The 19670-nt window shown below is 40.5% G+C and overlaps 1 protein-coding gene across 11 annotated transcripts in view; it reads left to right on the forward strand.

The window, feature by feature from the left end:
* Window positions 1-19670, forward strand: part of ABLIM1 (actin binding LIM protein 1) — a 283821-nt gene that overhangs the window by 252235 nt on the left and 11916 nt on the right. For 8 of the 11 annotated variants that reach the window (XM_077877526.1, XM_077877525.1, XM_077877521.1 and 5 more), the window contains 5 exons: window positions 2387-2422; window positions 5126-5255; window positions 7478-7597; window positions 15516-15620; window positions 17312-17359. In XM_077877526.1, coding sequence (XP_077733652.1) covers window positions 2387-2422; window positions 5126-5255; window positions 7478-7597; window positions 15516-15620; window positions 17312-17359 — 439 coding nt within the window. The remainder of the gene's footprint in view (window positions 1-2386; window positions 2423-5125; window positions 5256-7477; window positions 7598-15515; window positions 15621-17311; window positions 17360-19670) is intronic. The other 3 variants (XM_077877532.1, XM_077877529.1, XM_077877531.1) reach the window with 2 other exon arrangements.

Consider the following 19670-nt stretch of genomic DNA (forward strand, 5'->3'; position numbering starts at 1 on the left):
ATGGTGATTCTGTGTAATTCGCTCTCCATAGAGCCTCCTTTTATTTACTTATTTTTCAGTTTGGGTTTTATTCCAGAGCATAGCTCTGGGTTGAACCGGCCCACTGGTCAGGAAGGGACATTCATTTTCATGTAGTGCCCCCTCGTGGTCACAGGGATGTAACTGCATCTGCAGCTGCTCAAATGCAGGTTGATCCGGCCTGGGCTGTCCAGTGGCCCTTGGACCCTAGAGAGTTGCACAGGGAGTAAAAGAAAAAGGACAGTTCCTGAACAGGGTGCACAGGGCCTTGTCCTGGAGCAAGTGGATGAGAATTTTCTGATATTCAAGTCACACAAACAAGGTGGGGAGATGAGCTGTTTGATGTGTCTATTTTCCCAGTGGCTGTTTTGAGCAGTAAAACATCAAGCACTCAACAGTTTGGGCTTTGAAGTGAACATTTCAGGATTTGGAGTCAGACTCCTATTTACTAACCATACAACTCTGGGAAAAAATATGTATTTCAATCTCCTTATCTGTTAACTCAAGATAGTAATATCTACCCCAGAGGTTTTCTGTGAGGATTAAGCGAAATACTTAGATTAGAACAGCACATGGCACGTAAATGCTCAACAAAAATGCTGGCTGCTCTCATAGTCGGCATCATTTCTGTCCTAACCTGGAATGATGACCTGTGGGTTTCTCTGAGAAATCTCACAGAATCTCGATGGGAAGATGATCCCTCAGATCAGAAACCAGACAGATTTGTGATCTCTTCCCCAACACACAAGTCTTGCAGCTTAGAAATCTTTACATGCCCTTTGGTTATTTATCCCTTTACTTATTAACATTTTTCCAAAGAACCCATAGATTGCCAATTTAGAAACAGTGGAGGGATAGACTTAACATGCTGTGTAGCCATACGTGCCTTCAGAAAGCATGAGTAGGGGACACCTAAGTGGCTCAGGGGTTGAGTGTCTGCCTTTGGCTCAGGTCATAATCCTGGGGTCCCAGGATGGAGTCCCACATCCAGCTCCCCACAGGGAGCCTGCTTCTCCCTCTGCCTGTATCTCTGCCTCTCTCTCTGTGTCACTCATGAGTGAATGAATGGAATCTTAAAAAAAAAAGAAGAAAGAAAGAAGGAAGGAAGGAAGGAAAAAAAAGAAAAGAAAAAAGAAAAGAAAAGAAAAGAAAAAAAGAAAACAAGCATTAGTAGGGCAGATTCAGAGGACTGCTGTCAGCAGGCTCAGGCCTGGCTCCTACCTCAAGGAGCCTGTCTTCACCTGGCTAACACCCCCCAGAGATAGGTTGTACCTGTAGCTGAGACCATGGGGCTTGAGGAATCCACAGCACAGAGAGGAATCCGCCAGAGAGCCTGGCGGCGGCTTCTTGTAACCTTAGGATAAGGGCAAACTGTGACACTGAGAAATCCATCACTGGCCATGTTCTTCATTTCATTTTGCATTTCAGTTCTATTTTAATGCTTTTTGCATTTTAATTGCAAACATTTCATTCATTCATTTAGGAAATATTTTTTGAGCACCTAAGCTGTGCCAGAAGCTGGGACTACTTAGTTGTAAAGGAGCAGAGTTCTTGCCCTCACGGAGCTTACAGTGGAAGGTGGGAGAGAGACAATAAACAGATATATGATGCACTTTTCCCTGGTATAGCACTAGAGTAAAAATGAAGCAGAAGAAGGAGAAAGCATGTGGGACTGGGTTGCCCCTTCAAATAGGAGGCTCACAGAAGGCACAGGTGTGATACCTGGGTAGAGAGCTCACTGAGGAAGATGAGGAAGCCCAGCAGGTGTCTGAGTGAAAAGCACTGTGGGCAGAGAACACAGCAAATGCAAAGGCCCTGGGGTGAGAGAGGGTTTGATCTGTTCATTGCCCCCCCGAGGAAGCCTTTGTGCCTGGAAGGACGAGAGCCAGAAGGTGAATGGTAGTGTTGTTGGCAAGCCACCAGGGCGGGATGCCACAGACCTGGTCATCACCGGCCTATGTCAGTCAACAGGCGATTTTATGTGATTGCTGTGATTATAATTTAGTCAACAACCATGTTTACAAAACTCTGTGTTTGGGTAGACACTGTGACTCATAGTAGTAAACCGAGCATAGCTTGAGCACAGATGGAAAAATAGTTCCAATTTGTCTAACTTAAGCATCTAAAGTATAATAACGTATTTATCAAAACTCACGGTTCTCAGGCAGGGACATACGCCGGTCTCCCAGGAGCGTAGTTGTGTCCCTGTCTGAGCCCCACTCTCAGCTTACTGAATCAGAAGACAGGGATGGGCAAGGGCAGCGCGCATGTGTATGTGGCACACTGTTTCCAGGTGATTCTAATAAATAATTAAACTGATAATGAATCAGGAAGCGCTGTGACTTTCAATTCTCTTTTATTCTTCTAGTCTCCAAGGACTTTGTCTCCTACTCCATCAGCAGAGGTAAGTGCCATTCTTGAACATTATAACGGGTGGAATTTGAGAGTTACTTGGACTTTTCCTAGACTGGAATTTTTAAAGAAGGATATTTAACAAAACAACAACAACAAAAAACTTTGTGCAAAATTATAATGAATGTTAGATTCCCTACATGTGAGATGTGACTCTCGGACACAGCAATGTTTTTTCAAATGAGATTCGGGGCTGGTGAGTAGAAACAGCCATACCTGAGCCTTTGCCTCCAAGTGCCAGGTGAGGGTTTGTAGGGAGTGAGGCCACCTGTCCCGATTAGGGGTTCTCTCCCCTCATTCATATTGAATTGATCTGAATCCTAACATAGTGGATTATCTGAAGTGGCCTATGGGGGTCAGAGAGTGTTCTGTAAGCAGAGCCATCTTCTGGGGAGGCCACTCCTTTTAATCCAAAACCAATAGTCTTGTCCTCCTTCTCAGGGTAAAGAAATCTCACAATGACTTTTATCCAGTCCATGAGGCCGTCTCTTCCTTTGGGAATAACTCCTATGTGTCCGGATCACTCGGAGCCGTCAGTGATTGTTCCATAGTCAGCCATGGGTCCCATGTCAATCCATACCCACTCTTCCACTCTGAAGGACTCAAAACCAAAGACACACCCCCCAGATTAGTTACTCTCACAATCCATTTTAATAAAGGCTCTTCAGGAAGCTGATACCGATCTAGAAAATCAACAACTCCTTCACACTATCTCCTCCTGGAGTCACTAGTTTCTTGCTTTAACTTTACCCCCACACTGACTGCCTGCATGGTGACCAGAGGCCTTAGAAGCACTTTCCATTGCCCCTCCTTACTTTTTCCCTGAGAGGGAGTGGGTGGCTTTGGGACCAGTGGCCTAAGCTCAGGCTGACCCAAATCTGAGTGTGGGCCAGCAGCAAGGCCTGACCTAGCACTTCCTTTCATTTTTGCTACTTCAGATAACAATAACCAGGGGGTTTGTATGTTTAGCATGCTTCTCACTTTTTTGCATTTCCTTATGTATTCAGTGAGTGAACTGCTCAGATGTTAGGTCTAAAAATAATAAATGATCATAAAAATAATAACCCCCATCTAAAAAATAATAATATAAAATAAGAGGCACCCGGGTGGTGGCTCAGTCCGTTAAGCATCAGACTCTAGGTTTTGACTCAAATCATGATCTCACAGTTGTGAGATCGAGCCCCACGTCAGGCTCTGTGTTCGGTGCAGATTCAGTGCGGATTCTCTCTCCTCCCCTCCTGAGCGCGCTCTCTCTCTCTCTCTCTCTCTCTCAGTAGTAAATAAATAAAAATAAAATCTTAAAAAAAAACTAAAATGAATAAAAAAATAAAATCAATAAGTCTTATTAAAGGCAAGTCTTGCTTAAGGAAGATATTTAACAAAACAACAACAACTTTAAGCAACTTTCTGGATGCTCTAAATAAAACTGGATTGATCTTAGATAACCATCATAATTTAACATGGTAAAAACTCTGTATTGTTTTGATGGTTTATGACTGAGTGCTGTGAATAATTTCTGTTAGTATCCCAATCACAACAGATGTTATGAAACATTAACTTCTAGTATTGACCAGTTGCAAAGTTGAAGCACATCATTTGGGGACTTTTTGTTTTGTTGTTTTTATTTAATTTATGGCTATAGGCAACTAGGATCAAACCAAAGCTTCCTTGTCACTTGCTCTCAAATTTCACACAGCCATGGTTACTGAGGTTTTAATTTAGGCATTTTCCATATGGTATTTCAAACTTGTATTTCAGTTGTAGCTGTAGAAGCTTCATAAGACAAACAGTGCCTAAAATGTAAAATATTCCTTTCTATTCTTTTAATTCTTTGAACAGTTTTATATTGTGTTTATGTGTGTATGATTTTTTTTTTGTACTTCATACCGAATCTGCTCTTCTCTGGATTTGGACATAGTGGGCATAGTCGTAGTGGTATTACATTCCATTGAATTGATATGCCTAATTTACTTAATTATTCCCTGACTTGTTGAGAAAGTTTCAGCTTTGTAAATGATGGTATTATAAATATCTTTGAGCCAATTTTCCCATTCGAAGATCACTTTTTATTTTTTCCCTTGGGCTATGTTTCTCAAAGTAGGAAATAGAATTTCCTGGAGTGGAGGCCACCACCAGCTTGTTCTCCAGGAAAATCAACTTAAAATGTCACCAGATCAATGTTCTAGACAGTGTGGGTTGGCGGTCAGAACAGAGGGTAAGATTAGAGCTCGGAGGCTGGTTCTGAAGCAGGCTCTGGCTGTACGACCTACACACCTACACACTGGTCTCTTACCAGCTCTGAAACATTCTGCATTTGTAGAGAAGGGAGGTCATACCCTGTGTTCTACCTTCCTTATAATGCAAATCAGATGAAACGATGAACGTACTTTGTAAAATTGATAACAGCACAACATAAATGTGGCCATCAGGCTGTTTCTTTTCCCAGAGCTCTGATTCAGGAGTTTACCATTTTACATCTTAAAATTTGGGTAAATGCAAGTACTACAGGTTTCGAAAAAATGCACTAACCACAGAATGCTCCTTTGCATATGTTTTTAAGAATATGGCACTAAAATGTATACGCAGGTAGACATGATAGTTCCCAGGTAACCTTTATAGAACTTGATTTCGCCTGGACCTGATAATAGCCTAAATGTGTGCCTTATGCTTCTGCGTTCTCGCACTTTCTTTCCAGGGCTATCAGGACTCTCGGGACCGGGTGATCCACCGGTCCACCAGCCAGGGCTCCATCAGTTCCCCTGTCTACAGCCGCCACAGCTACACTCCAACCACATCTCGCTCCCCCCAGCATTTTCACAGACCTGGTAAGGGCACCTGTTCCCAAGATCCACTATATAATAGTCTATGTTACTTTGTGATTTTTTTTCCTACCACTGATAGTGTATTAAAAATCTAGCTGCCAAATAGATCTCCCCTTTTCCCAGAAAAAAAAAAAGACTCATATCCAACTATAATTTGTGTTATTTTATGGCTATATGTATCATGATTTATTAAATAATTATATTTTGACAGTGAACAACGGGAAGCAAGGGAGATTTTTTTTTCTTTTTTTAGACTTGAAGAAAACCTCATCACTTTGAGACTTAAAATGAAGATCTCCCAAGAGAATATTTAATGTGCCTCTTAGACACTCAACATCATCTAAATCCAGCGTTAGTCATTCATTGGTGGGTTTGTTGTGTTTCCCCAGTCCAGGCACAGGGTGTTATTAAGCATGTTTTGTTAAGTACCTTCCAGAAGGAAATAACACATGCAACCTCAGGGTTGTGTTTCATAACTTCTCAGATCCATTCCAGCCCTTAGATTTTGAACCAGACTTGGGAAACAGAAAAACACTAGAGATGTATTATGATAGACAATATGGAATAGTAATGGACTTCAGGTGACCTTCATCTGTGCACAGTATAGTCACTATCACTATTAGTGGGCATCTCATGTGTGGAATGGAAGTGTGGAAATCCCAGCATGGATCAAGGTTCCTCGAGAAGTAGATTCCCAGAGGGAGACTCTGGTCTTTTAATCAAAGTTGGTGGCAGGGAACATCTATGAAGACTTCATTTTAAGCTTCTTCCTTCTGGATGGGTTGATGAGAACAAACCCATTCATATGCTAACTTATTTGATAACATAAGACCGGAGGAAATGAATGAAATGTTAAAAAAGGCTGCAATCTTTCCCTTAAAGCCATAGATTTAATAATGCTTATTGGTGATTAAATTTTTACTCTATGATTTTTCAATAACATGCAGTTTTCTCTAGCTCATAAATACTACTTGTTGAGTTACGTTAAATGAGAGTTTTTCAAGAAAATTTTTTTTTTTTCATGTACAACTACATTCATTTAATTCATGCCCTGGACCGGGGTCTGGATTTAAGCCCTTGTCTGAGTGGAGGGACAAGAAATTCTGTACGTCACCACTCCTCTGTATAGGCATGTGCTGAGGTCATTGAGACCAGAGCCATGACCCTGTCAGAATGATGTGCGGCTACAGGGAAATTGTTTTTCCATGGGCCCTTGAATAGTGAGGGGGTGGCCAGCCAGGGTCATTATTTCCCTAAAAGATCATATCATTGTTGAGCACTGGAAGTTTTCTTCTGTTTCAGTCAAAATTCTGATGCCAGCAGCCTTTGGAACATTCCTCACTCTCAGTGCTCCTCCCCCTCTTTGCAATATATTATGGGCAAGCATGATGCCAATTATTAGGGTTTATAGCTATTTTTTTCAAGATCTACTCTTGTCAAGTGAAGCCAATGGGGTTCTGACAGCAAGGCTGTGCTCAGTATAAAATACTGATTATCCACTCCGAGGGTTCTAGATGCCAGGTGATGATGCATGCACAGCCCCCGGGCCTGGGTTTAGTTTTAATGGTCCATTTTCCTTCCAAGATAACGAAGCTTCCAGGCCCCCAGCGCTGCCACCACATGGTTCTCAGGATCAGAAGTAGCTCTTTGCCACCCAGAGAACACAAACAGGGTTTTTTTGTTTTGTTTTGTTTTGTTTTGTTTTTTGTTTTTTCTATACAGGCAGAATAAAATCAAACCACTAGTGGGAGAAGTTTGCAGCTTAAAAAGAAAAAGAATCTGGCCCTTACATAGAAGTACTTCTTAAGGTTCTTGAAATGATTATCTTTTTTATTTTTTTTTTAACATGTGTTTCAAGGGTTCTGTTTTGTCAGGTGCTTTTTAAAAACAGCTATTTCTGAGTCTAAATGATGTGCCAGTACCGGGTGGCTGGTGTCATCCTGACAGAGAATGTCCTGGTGGCCATTCCTTCTCATAAAGCCATTTATTCTCAGAGAGTGACTCTGTACCAACCTGAACCTGTTTGCACATTCTCCCCACTTTGCCTCGCCCTTAGCAGGTGCGTTCTTAACCCTTTTGCCTTCTTCCTCTTTCAGACTCCTGATTAACGTTCTTTATTTTATTTTTCCCCCCTTGGAATGATAATGTTGTCCCTGCTCCTGTGTTAATTTCTGTTTTTCTTTTCTGTTTCCACCTGGCCCCACCCCCGACTCCTTGCTGCACAGAGCTGCTGTCTCCTGGTGTGCAAAGGTTGTCCCACCTGCGCACCAGCAGCCTCAGCTCCACCCACAGCGACTCCCGCCCCAACTCCCCCTTCCGACACCACTTCATTCCCCATATCAAAGGTAAGGAGGCAGGCTTCCCCAGGCAGCACCGCAGAGTGGAGATTTATTAGCACCCTGGGAAGGCTAATAAGGCGCATCTCCAAGAGTTAGCTCCCAGCTTTCCACCTCTCCGCATGCCTGCGTGTGTCATGACTACACCCAGCATCTTAGAACTGGCATGGCATCTCTCCATGAGAGAAATGTGTCATTTCTAAGGGCTCTAGATGAAGAAACAGGAAGTATGTTTAAGACCGTAAGATTTATTATCTACTGCTTAGAAAAAAAAAAAAAAAACATATATTATCATTTTGTTTTTCCGTGTGTCAAAAGCAAAATATAATATATAGTTGGGGTCTTTTCCTGATTTTGATATGTGATGTGGCTCAGCAAATCATACCAGCATTTAGCAACCAATAGGTGAAACTTACTGGCGATAAGCCACTTAGCCACTTAATGCTAGTAAAACATTTGGATAGTATGAAGAGATCTGTGGCAAGGTGACTTAATTTCCTTTCCTTGAGCCAACCCTTAGACCAATCCTCTTTTGACTGGTCCTGATCTCTGCATGATGCAGAAGAGGAGCTTTGTCTTCTGTTTTCTGTTTCTGCCCCATAGTCCTGCCCATTCCCTTTATGGCATTCCCATTGTTTTCCTCATTGTCCATTAAGCTTCTGTAGACGTCCTCAACTGGGGCTCTTTTTCCCCCTCCATGTGTTGGGGGATCCAAGAGCCCTGAAATGGTTTCAAAGGGGACATAATTTAAAATATGTATGAGCTCCCAGAAGCATGCTGCTAACTTTTTCCAGTCTTGATTTGAACCAAATTAACCAATGACAGTAGCTGAAGGAGGGAGTGGCAAGCAATCACAGATGTTGTTACAGGACTTGAGACAGACATAACAGATTCTAAGCCTGTGTTCCAAGTGCTTGGATCATGGATCATGAGCATTGCTACTGAGTAGCCAAAATGTTGTTCTAGTTGACTAAGCTTTCAATTGCAGTCTACCCAAGTTATGTTCTTATTGTTCACATGGATTTTTGAGCAACTGAGTCCAAAAATATAGATGTACTGCACTTAACCAGCTGCCGTTATTTTTATGTGTGCTACTTTAGCATTTTCTATGCTGTAAAAATAATGTTGCTGACATGCTTATGGAAGACACATTGTCATTAAGATCAGTCTTTTTCAGTTGGAGCAGCACTTTCTAAAATCCTTGACAGATTACTTAAAATTATTATTACTAATTAGTATGGGGGGGGCTTAGGGAATGTTTATAAAACTGTAAGAAATAATTTAAAAACTTCAGAGATGTATTTTAAAGAGACTTTAATATAGAAGCCCATGGCCAAACTATGATTTGTTTGCTTCTAATATGAAAGAGAAAATAGGGTTTTAATTTAAAAATGTAAATTTTTATGTAAATTTAAATGCCTTGTTTGGTTATTACATGTTTCATCTTTCCTAAGAGATGCTTTTTGTAGGAAGAAAAATGTCACATGTCCTGTAAAGTTATACAAAAGTTGTACAAGAAACACATCATGAAATATCAAGACTCACAAAACCTTGTGTTTGTGAGCAGCATTATGGAGAGCTAGAGTACCCAAATGGATACTGAAGTCCTAAGTTTAAATACTATCTTTGTCCTGTGCTAGCAGTGGGACCTTGGATGGTTGGTTGACTTAACCTATCAAGTGTCACTTGCCTCCCTCATCTACAAAACCTCTCCTAGGTCACCGGGGGTACATGAAGTCAAGTGCCCCTGGTGTGTAGTAAACACTTCCAATTCACCTTCTCCATGACAACTTCTCCCTGGGCATGGTGCCCTTAAGGCACTTTTTTTTTTTTTAAGATTTTATTTATTTATTCATGAGAGACATGGAGAGAGAGAGAGACAGAGACATAGGCAGAGGGAGAAGCAGGCTCCTTACAGGGAGCCTGATATGGGACTCAATCTCAGGACCCTGGGATCGCGACCTGAGCCCAAGACAGATGCTCAACCACTGAGCCACCCAGGCATCCCAAGGCACTTTTGATTATATCATTCCATCTCATTCTCTGGTTAAGACCCCCTTCCCACCCCCAGCCGAGGGCTCACACCTAGGGAGGGGGCTGCACCAGGACCAGACCCCAGGCCCCCAATCCCCCCTGTATGTTTCAGTATACATATACATGAAGTATACTTTTGAGAGCAAAACTCCTTTTTCATCTCTATTTAACCAGGAAATTGCATTCTTGTTGAGACTAAGACATCATTTGAATTTTTACTTTTTGATAGGAATACCAAATAATCATAAAAATTACAATACCTTTGTGTGCCCAAATGGGGCCTTATGAAAAATGTAGGTATACGGTTGACCCTTGAACATGGTGGGGATTAGGGGCACCGACCCCCTGTGCGGTGGAAAAATCTTTGTATAAATTTTGACTCTAAAAACTTAACTGCTAATAGCCTACTATTGACTGGAACCCTTACTGATAACACAAACAGTCAATTAACACATATTTCGTTTGTTGTGTGTATTACAGACTATATTCTTACAATAAAGTAAGCTAGAGAAAAGAAAATGTTATTAAAATCAAGAGGAAATACATTTACAGTACTATACCATTTACCAAAAAATACCCATGTATAAGTGGACCCATGCCATTTCAAACACGTGTCATTCAAGGGTCAAAGGTACATCCTTTTTTGTCTTCAGACTGAATGTGAGCTTTTTGACACAAATATTGTAGTTTTAAATCATAGAGAGCATCAGGCCAAGAGGGATTAGCTTGACCCTGAGCACACACTTAAAAAACATGGTCTCTCATGGTCTCTCTCCCATCTGTCTATAGTTCATTCCTATAAAATAGTTTCCAAACATCAGATACAAAATGTAATATATATAACCGTAGATGCATAGTTTTAAAATCAGATGTGCTTTTTGCTAAATTACAAAATAAATCATGGGGAATTTGTACATTAAAGATATTGCTTTAAAAGCCTAATATAGTTGAATAACTAAAACCCGATTCTTTAAGGAATTACTTCTTAGTTATCCAAAAAAAAAAACATGTATCCATTTACATGGAACACTTCTGCACTTGGAAATTTTGACATGGAGAGCACCTATGGCCACTGGAGAAACACATCTAAGGTATCTTTAAAATGGAGCAAAGTCCACCATGGTCCTACATTCACTTTTTTTATCTTAGAGCTTGTCCTTACGATCTCAAGGCAGTTATTTTTAAAACAAACGTAAGCCGGGCAGCCTGAGGATGCCAGGGCAGGATGTCCATCTCAGAAATGTGTAGCTAGAAGCAGGGGGCCCCCTTGCCACTCTGGCCACCAGAAGTGCAGACCACCTACCCCCAGCCCCATGTCCTGAATCCACTCCCTGGTCCTTTTCTGATGCATGGGCCCAGGCCCCTGGTGTTCATGGAGCTAAGGATGCTGCATACGTGTAAAGCTAAGCTGCCTGTCACAGGCTGCTTCTCTATTCCACTGGCTTCTCCATCCATGTTCTGTAATGTCCACTCTGTCTCTATTTCTATTCCCTAACCTCCCCTTCAGCCTCACTCTGGGTTGGTATGTCATTGTTGAGCCACGTGGACAAGTGCATGCTTAAATTTGGAAAGCTTTACACTCTGTTTTGGGCTATGTCTGTACCATGTTTGCACATGAGTTTCTCCTCCCTCCCTTTTGAAATACTGTTAGACATTATGTTCTGTGTCCACGAAATGTATATAAGTCAGATTTGTAACAGGAGGGCTACATATATTAAGTCTCTTTGAAAGGACTCTGCTGTTCTGCTGTAGAAATGATTTGCTCTGATGCAAATATTTGACACTTGCTTGAAGAAAAACATAATGCTTATGAAAACTTTAGACAAGAACCAGCAATCCTGAAACTCTGTCATGAAATTCTAGATGCTGCCAACTGGAAGGTCCTCTCAAAACATTTGCTTATATTTTGGAATATAAGCACTAAAGTCCAGAAAACCAAGCAGTATTCCAACAGGTTGCCCCAGCAGGCTCATGCACAGTCATTTTGATTTACTTGTCTTAGGATTTGTCATGTGGGCTCTCAGGATACCAGAGAAGATTGAAAATGAGGTCAAAGGATTTGAATTTAAGTACAGTGAGAATCCTGCAAGTGATTGCTCTCCCAAGGACTGAAAAACTGGTTTATCAGGTCAATATGGAAGGAGCTAAAAATGAAGGCTGAGAAATATATATACGTAGTAGCTTCTCATCACAGTAGTTAAGATCACTAACATCTGAGAGACAATCAATACAAGGAAGGACTTATTTAAGAAACAAAATGGCTGTGAATGTGATAGATATAACATTCTATAACATATATGCTATTATATTATCTTTAAACAGTGTATGTTTCAAACTGATGATGATGATGATGGTAATATCTTCTGTATATGATCTTTCATCTGACACCATATATATTACTTTGCCTAAGTAATACACCAAACGTAAAAATAAGCTCTTAGGGCCCTCATCAGTTGTTTCCTTCTAGAATACATTTAAAGTTTTATCACTTCAAGATTGGATGTTTAAGTCAGAAAAAGGAAAGAGGACTCATCTTAAGAATTTTGCTTTTTCTTTTAAAATGCCAAAAAATGGGGGTGCTCCGAATGGCTCAGTTGAGGGCGTCCGACTCTTGATTTCAACTCAGGTCTTGATCTCAGGGTTGTAAGTTTCAAGCCCTACATTAGAAAAAAAAAAAAAAAAAAGCCAAAAAATGTTTAATGCCTTTGGTATTTTGAGGGCTAAGAGTTTGGTACCTAGCAACAATATTCTGAGACATCGTTCCCAGTGAACCATTGTGACATGTGGAAATCATATTGCACAGAATCCCTTAGATGGGTACATTGCTTAGTCTCTCTTTACCTAGTGCTTTAACATGTTTTGTGGGAGATTTTAATGGATTCTAGCATTAAATCTATTTATAAGGACTTGAACATAGCAGTGAGGTTGTTTGTTTTTTTTTTTTAAACAACTAGAAAGGTCAATGGTTGCTGAAATAGGCAGCCTAATATAGAACTAGACCCAACAAGAAACAGCATTCAGCCAGAATTCACCCATCAGGAATTCACAGTCACTCCCCAGCCTTTGGGAATTGTCAACCATATCTGAGCAGCGGTGGGCTCCTACTGCCATTTGCCAGCAGAGCATCTCCATGATAGATTCTTAATACTTGGGCAAATGCTAATTCTAACATCCTTAAACCTTTGCATCCCATCTATGCAGATATTTTTGTGTGTGCATGCCACTGGCTAATAATCTTCAAAACAAATGTAATGGAGTTTCATCCGATTGGGCATTATCACCAAAACCTGTGTGAACATTCCCCTGAGATGTCTAATGTTCTTCTGCAAATACAAGGAGGGTAGAGTTGAAGGGCAGGGAGCAGCATGGTTCAGAAGCAGTAGCAGCCAGTGCTCAAGATATGTAGCAAGTCTTCAAAAGACAACCCCAAATAAGGTGAGAAAGTTGTCTTTCTAGATCTTCTTTTGAGAATAGCTCACAAGAAGTATTGTGTTTTTCAATTATGGATTACTCTTGTGAATAAATTCTGCTGTTCACTTCCTCTGAAGTGAAATAGTTAAATTGGGGCCATCGAGGATCTAGTGGGAAAGTTATAAAAAAGGGGTGCCGCTGTGACCCTGCTGCACAATACTGGCATCTGACTGCCTTTATTCAAGAGCAAGATGATGGTTGTTAATCCTGCAGTGGTGCTTACTAAATGCAGCCATTAATAGCTCAAGAATTCATTTGTGAGCTATTTCAGTCATTCATTTGCAGACATTTAGAAGGCACCTAGTCTTGGCCAGGCACTATGCTGAGCGTAGAAAGATGAATGAGACCCAGTTCTAATTCAGCCTCAGCTTTAAGACAGGATTTCCTTCTAAATGCAAACCACATTCTTCCTTCTGTTCACCTCTACCTGTGTCTTTTCATTTTTTTTCAGACATGAACTGGTTATCTTTTGGAATAGTGATAACACATGAAATAACTTTTTTTTTTAATTAACCTTTTAATAGATCAGCAGTTGGGGGTGAAACATCATACTTTTTCAAAGCTAATATCTGATCTAAATATTAAAGTCCACGTTACAATGTATGGGGAACTAACTGTAAAACTGACTCTTAAGGGAAAAAAGAAAAAAAAAAGAAAGAAAGAAAAGCTTCAGAACATGATAACCAGAAATCTGGAATCTAAACTGAAGCCAGCAACAAATTCAAATCTCATTTGGAAGATCTTGCTGCCCATTCAGTACAAATGTGTGCTCTGGTTACCTAAAAATACCGTATTGAGAAGTTAAAACTCTAGTAAGCATGTTATTTTAAAACTCCAGCAATTGGCATCTTTTATACTTTGTGGACAGACTCAGAAAAGCTTGGCTTACTTGAAGAAATGAGCTCATGCTCTGTTTTCTATAGATCTATGATTTATTTCATAATGTCACCATTAATTGATGATAAATTACACTTTATCAAAACTTACAACTTTTGTGCTTCAATGGGCACTATCAAGATAGTGAAAGACAACCTGCAGAATGGGAGGAAATATTTGCAAGTCAGATATCTATCTGATAAGGGATTTGTATCCAGAATGTATAAAGAAGTCTTATAACTCAGGAACAAAAGTAATCACATGATAGTTTATTAGCTTTTAATAGTCCCCTACATCTTCTGGTGTATTCTTGGGGCAGATGTTTTCTTAGACATGAGGTAGGAGGACAGTTTAGGATAACAATTAATCTCCAACCAGTTCAGCACAGACCTCAGTTCATCCTGATCAGAAGGGAGTGACAGTGGCCTTGGTGGCACTCCAGGCTTTACAGCCAAGTGCCAGCAATCTTTTCTAGTCCTTTACCTATTCTCTCCTCTAAGCACACCCTGCTGTACAGTCCCAGTGGCCAGTCCTGTTGTTCCCACACACCATGGGCCTGCCTTCCTCAAGATGAGTTCAAGCCATCTAGAATCTGGGCCTGCTCACCGCTCAGCCCACCACCCACCTGGTGTGCTTACTCCTCAATGCCCTGCTCAGTCTAACATCTTAGCTTTCTAGAAGAATTGATGGCACCGTCACCTGAGTAAGCATGTCCACGTCATAGCCTGTCTCCTTAGCTTCTGAGACCTGACCCCCTCATAGGCAGGTGTAACATCTTATTCATCTCCATGTCCTTGGTTATAGCTCAGTGCCCAGCCATGGTAGGTGTCCATACCTGTTTCACAGATGGAATTTTGGGACTGGGTGGAGCCTCAGTGGAGCCTCAATTCACCTAATGGTGAATTGTGGGACTGGATGGAGCCTCTTGGAAGAGACAGGTGGAGAGAGGTATAAGTGGTCTCAAAGTCCCTGGGAGAAAGTGTATATGGTATTTCATGGTGAGGAAGCAGAAACATTTGCTGCAAGTGCAGGCATTTTGCATTGCTGAGGGGAGGGACTGGGTGACCATGCAGGTTCCCAGACGTAGCCTTCCATTCAGAGAAAACTACTGCAGTCATCAGCCTCTGCCATCGTGCCTGGAAGTGACTGTATTTGGGCTTGCATTTCCCGCCCCTTCACATGCTTGGGATTTAATCGTCTGACAACTGAACCTGAATCATTAGCAAGTGACCTTCCATGACTCTTAATGTACTTTCCATCTAATCAGTTTGCTGCTAGCTCACGGCCGTCAACCGCATGCCATTGGAATGACGCATCCTACTGCTAGCTGCTTTTAACCCAGTTCCATGCGAACTCAAGTCTCTCTTGTGGAAAACTAAACCCTCTATCACCTTGTGAGCCAAGTTGATAAATTGAGTTTGTTTCTTTTGTTTCTCCTTTTGGATGTACCTCCTTCCGATTTGTTTTGAATTTTTATTATGCTTGCTCTGTTTTCTTTATTGCTGTCCCTTCTCTTATTTTGTTTTCTCCATTCTTCTCATTGGAGGCAATGAGCCGTCCAGCGGCCGGAACTCCCCTCTCCCTTACCGGCCAGACAGTCGTCCTCTCACTCCAACTTATGCTCAGGCCCCTAAACATTTCCATGTTCCAGGTAGGAGCTGACACAGTCTTTGTCTGGGTGTCCTGTCACGGTGTAGATTGTAGCCCTGTGACCTGTCTCGTCTCATTCCTCACGCTCTCTTCATCGGGGTGCACACAGTCGACAAACCCTAAATTGCAGGATCTGACCCAGAGGGCCATTCAGAGGTTTTGGATGTGAAATGCCAAGGATTGTATGGAAGGCTTGAGTTTTCTCAAAATTTTTTGAAGGGAGATGGGAAATAGAGAGTGAAGGAAGGAGGGTTGAGTTGCTTTGTTTTGACTAAGATTTCATTTTTACCTGTATATTAATGCCTTCTAAGATAGCACTCTGTGGTTTCGTGTCATTGATTATCACAATGGCAATCTAATTATCTTCTCATCCTAAAGATTAAACCACAGCGTCACTCAAGAGTACTTTTATTTTTTCCTGTTGGTCTCCAATATGGAGATTCTTTCTATGGACCTTTGAGAGAAGTGTAAAATTGGATCAATTGGTTGGTCTTTCTGCAATGTATAACCAACTGACTACCTTCTTAGCCCACAAAGATATCTTGCAATTTAGGCTTGGTGCTGTAAGCTTTGCTGAAGTCATAAGCATTTGCTGTCATGGTACAAATAGTAAATTCCCATCAACTACTGGAAAACTCAGAACCCATCAATATCAACACTTAGGGTCAACTCAATTTTCAAGGGCAAGATTGGCCATCGGAGGTCACGATATTTTTTTTTTCCATCAGAAGTACATTTTTTGTTTCTTTTAAGCTACTGAAAGTGGTTTAATAAATTACCCATTATGTTAATATTAGGACACATATTTGGAATCTGTAATAGTATTTTTTCTTTTGCATTCCAAACTTACCTAATAAAACAGGGGAAAGTTCAGTGAGAGTCCTACCACTAAGATAGAACTGCCTTTTAATATAGAGCTTCACTGAACCTTGAAAATCAGTATTGTACATTTGCAACTTTTTGCATGAAGAATGCCCCCACCAAGATACAGTGCCCAAAATCCTGGGGAAACAAACCTTTTGAAATTTCCTGAGTATTTGCAGTCAAAGCAAAACTATAGCATTATCAAATGGGGTCCTGCATAAGTAAATGAATAGTATTTGGCATCTCTTTTCCTTTCTTTTCTTAAATTTGACCTATACAAGTTAAGAGTCTCTCAAACATTCTATCAGCACAACAGACTAGCCTTGCACATAAAAAAAACTGTTTCTGTGTTTTAAAAAACTATTCTTAATTATATTACATTGCTTTCCACTGTTCCACTCATTAGTTGAAAAGTAAATTGAGTCCCTGGTATCTACTGGGAGCTCAATTTCTAGACAGTAGCAATTTGGGGATCTTCCCCAAACTGGTTATGTCTTCCTCACCACTGGAGTCCCTCCACTGCTTGCATTTCTTCCTGTTTTAACCCCACCTTTAGTGAAGTGTGTATTTGCAATAAATGGCTCATGAATTAGCTACATCTCTATATATCCTAAGATGTATTACAAAGGATTCCATATCACTTGTCTGTGGTAATTCACTCATTCCTGGAACTTCTTCCAGTAACTTCAATCTTTGTAATACAAAAGTTAACCTTCTGGGATGTTTTTGTTCAAGAGTCTTCAGTTTGGTTTGCCTCTCGGTTGATCTGTTTTTCCCACTGCTGAACCGGTTCCCATAATCACACACCTTTGCTTTTCATTTCCACAGATCAAGGGATCAACATTTACCGAAAACCACCCATCTACAAACAGCATGGTAAAACCCGCTTTCCTCTGCGTAGCTTTTAAGTTAGCGGCGCCGTCCAGTTGAACTCTTTGCTGTCCTCTGAAAGGCTTCCCTGCTGCTGCTTTTGAGAATCAAACTGGGACGCCCAGCATATTATGCCTTTATGGTTCCCTAAGATGCAAATATTGTGAGATTGGTTTTCCTAGAAAGAGAACGCTTAGCTTAGTGAGGAAGCTCATAGCCAATATTTGAGCCCATCAGACCATGTAGCACTGCATTCCCAGAGAATGCACAATAATTCACATCTTTTTTTTTTTTTTTTTGCCATCAAATAATTTAACCAGCCTCTATAATTATTTGGATGAACTTCTAATTAGTTTAGTTAAAACAGTGAAGGCCAGCTACCTAGAAAATTTAACTGGACCAAGCCTACATCAACTTGACTGTCCAATTCTCCAGTTCTTAAGGGGATGCAGTTGTCTGTGCCTTGCAGCGGAATGGACAGGACACACTCTGAGAGCAAGGTCCTAGCTGTGGTTCCCAGCCCTTGCCCTCAGTTGTTCTATGATATCATGAACACAATTTCTCTGTCCCTCCGTTTTCTCATAGACAACAACCAGTGAGTTAGGCCAGCTAGTCTCTGAAATTCCTGCAAACTAATATCCCTAAGTTGAATTTATAATTGTGTTTTCCTTTCCTGGAAATACAGAATTTTTAAACCCAGGGAATCACATTACCGTAGGTGAATCATGTTTCCCTCCACCATTATTAGGTCTCTGTAAATTAGGTACCATAAATCTTTGTGAACAGAGAAAGAGCCAAGACTGGTCTTCAGGTGATTTCAGAAAATGATACACAAAATGTGTGTGGAAATTTGAAGGCTGCCTTTAAAATCTAGTAGTCCTCATTAAGGACATTAATGAGTCCTTAAGGATTAAGATGACATGGAAAGAAAGTTGAAAATGCACAAGGAAAAAGAATTTAGGCCAACGTTCTAGGGGGAAAAAAAAGACAATGTACATATTGTAATGGTTTTAGAACTGTGATTTTTTTTTTCTCATCCTTTTTTTTTTTTTTAAGATTTTACACCATGTGCTTGCTTTTTTAAGTTTGTTAACATTGTTTTTGTTTGTTTTTTTTATGGTTTAATGTCTTCTCACCCACTCATTAACATGTGAATGTTTACTGACTTCACCAATTCTAATGCGTAAGTACTGTTTGAAGTCATGCTTTTTTTTCTAAATTTACAAATGAGACTCCAAGAGTTTGATTTATCAATGTAGAAACTCTTTTTATTACTAAAATTTCTAAGGCCCTGCCTCTCTAAACAAAAAGAATCAAATAATTAGGATTTAAAGAGATTGGATACTGTTAGCTATTTATTTGAAAGAGATTGGCTTTTTTTCATGAAACTACTCTGACTTAACTCGTTCTTTGTTATCATTAAGAGTAGCACAGAGTGGCACTTCCCCAAAGGACATGGTGCCAAAGAGCAGTTCCATGTGACAGAACTAGATGGCACAACAAAACCTGGTGTCTTTGCCCCAATGTGTTTGGAAAATACTAGATTTAAATAAAGTCACACTTTTTTTTTTTTGTAATGCAGAACGTCTCAGTCTATAATATGCAATATGCTAACTAACACGTGTTGTCCTCCTTTAAGAAGACAGTGTGATTTGTAGTGTTTTCCAAGCTGATTTTTTTTATTTTTTTCTCATGAGGTTAAAGAGTAGAAACACTACTCTATGCTTGGCCAAGACTTCACCCCTTAGGAGTATATAAGATGATCTTGGTCAAGTCGTTTCAGGAAAACGAGACCCAGAAGGTTACTTTAAGAATGGGGAACTCGAGCTGAGGATTCAAAAAATTATTTCCAGATTTTAAAATATGTGAGCCCAGGAGGGTGGGCGGCAGGGGTGAGACGTTTTATTTAAAGTATTCTAACTGTATTTTAAAATGTGTAGTAACATCCCAGGCCAGTCTGCCAAATTAGCCAGAATCAGGGTCTGACCATTAAACCTGGTTCATTTTGTTCCAGCTCTGTGATTAGATTTGGAACTCTAAGCCAGCAACTCCTCCTCTAAGCAGAGCCGTTAAGAAAGAACCCTGTGAACCAAGCCCTTACTAGTCTGGCTTTTGTTGTTTTAAAGTCAGATGACTCACTTATATGTGCAGACCCTTGAGGAAAACAAGTAGTGTTTTGCATACATACATAAATCAGCATACATAAGGCACAATACAAAATTCCTACAAGCTGAGAGTAGAGTTTCCCATTGCCATTTCTCCTAGGACTCAAGACACGCATATAATATGTAAGGATTAGAATGAACTGGACAGATGA

This window comes from Canis aureus, chromosome 29 (assembly GCF_053574225.1).
Source record: "Canis aureus isolate CA01 chromosome 29, VMU_Caureus_v.1.0, whole genome shotgun sequence".
Taxonomy (NCBI): Eukaryota; Metazoa; Chordata; class Mammalia; order Carnivora; family Canidae; genus Canis; species Canis aureus.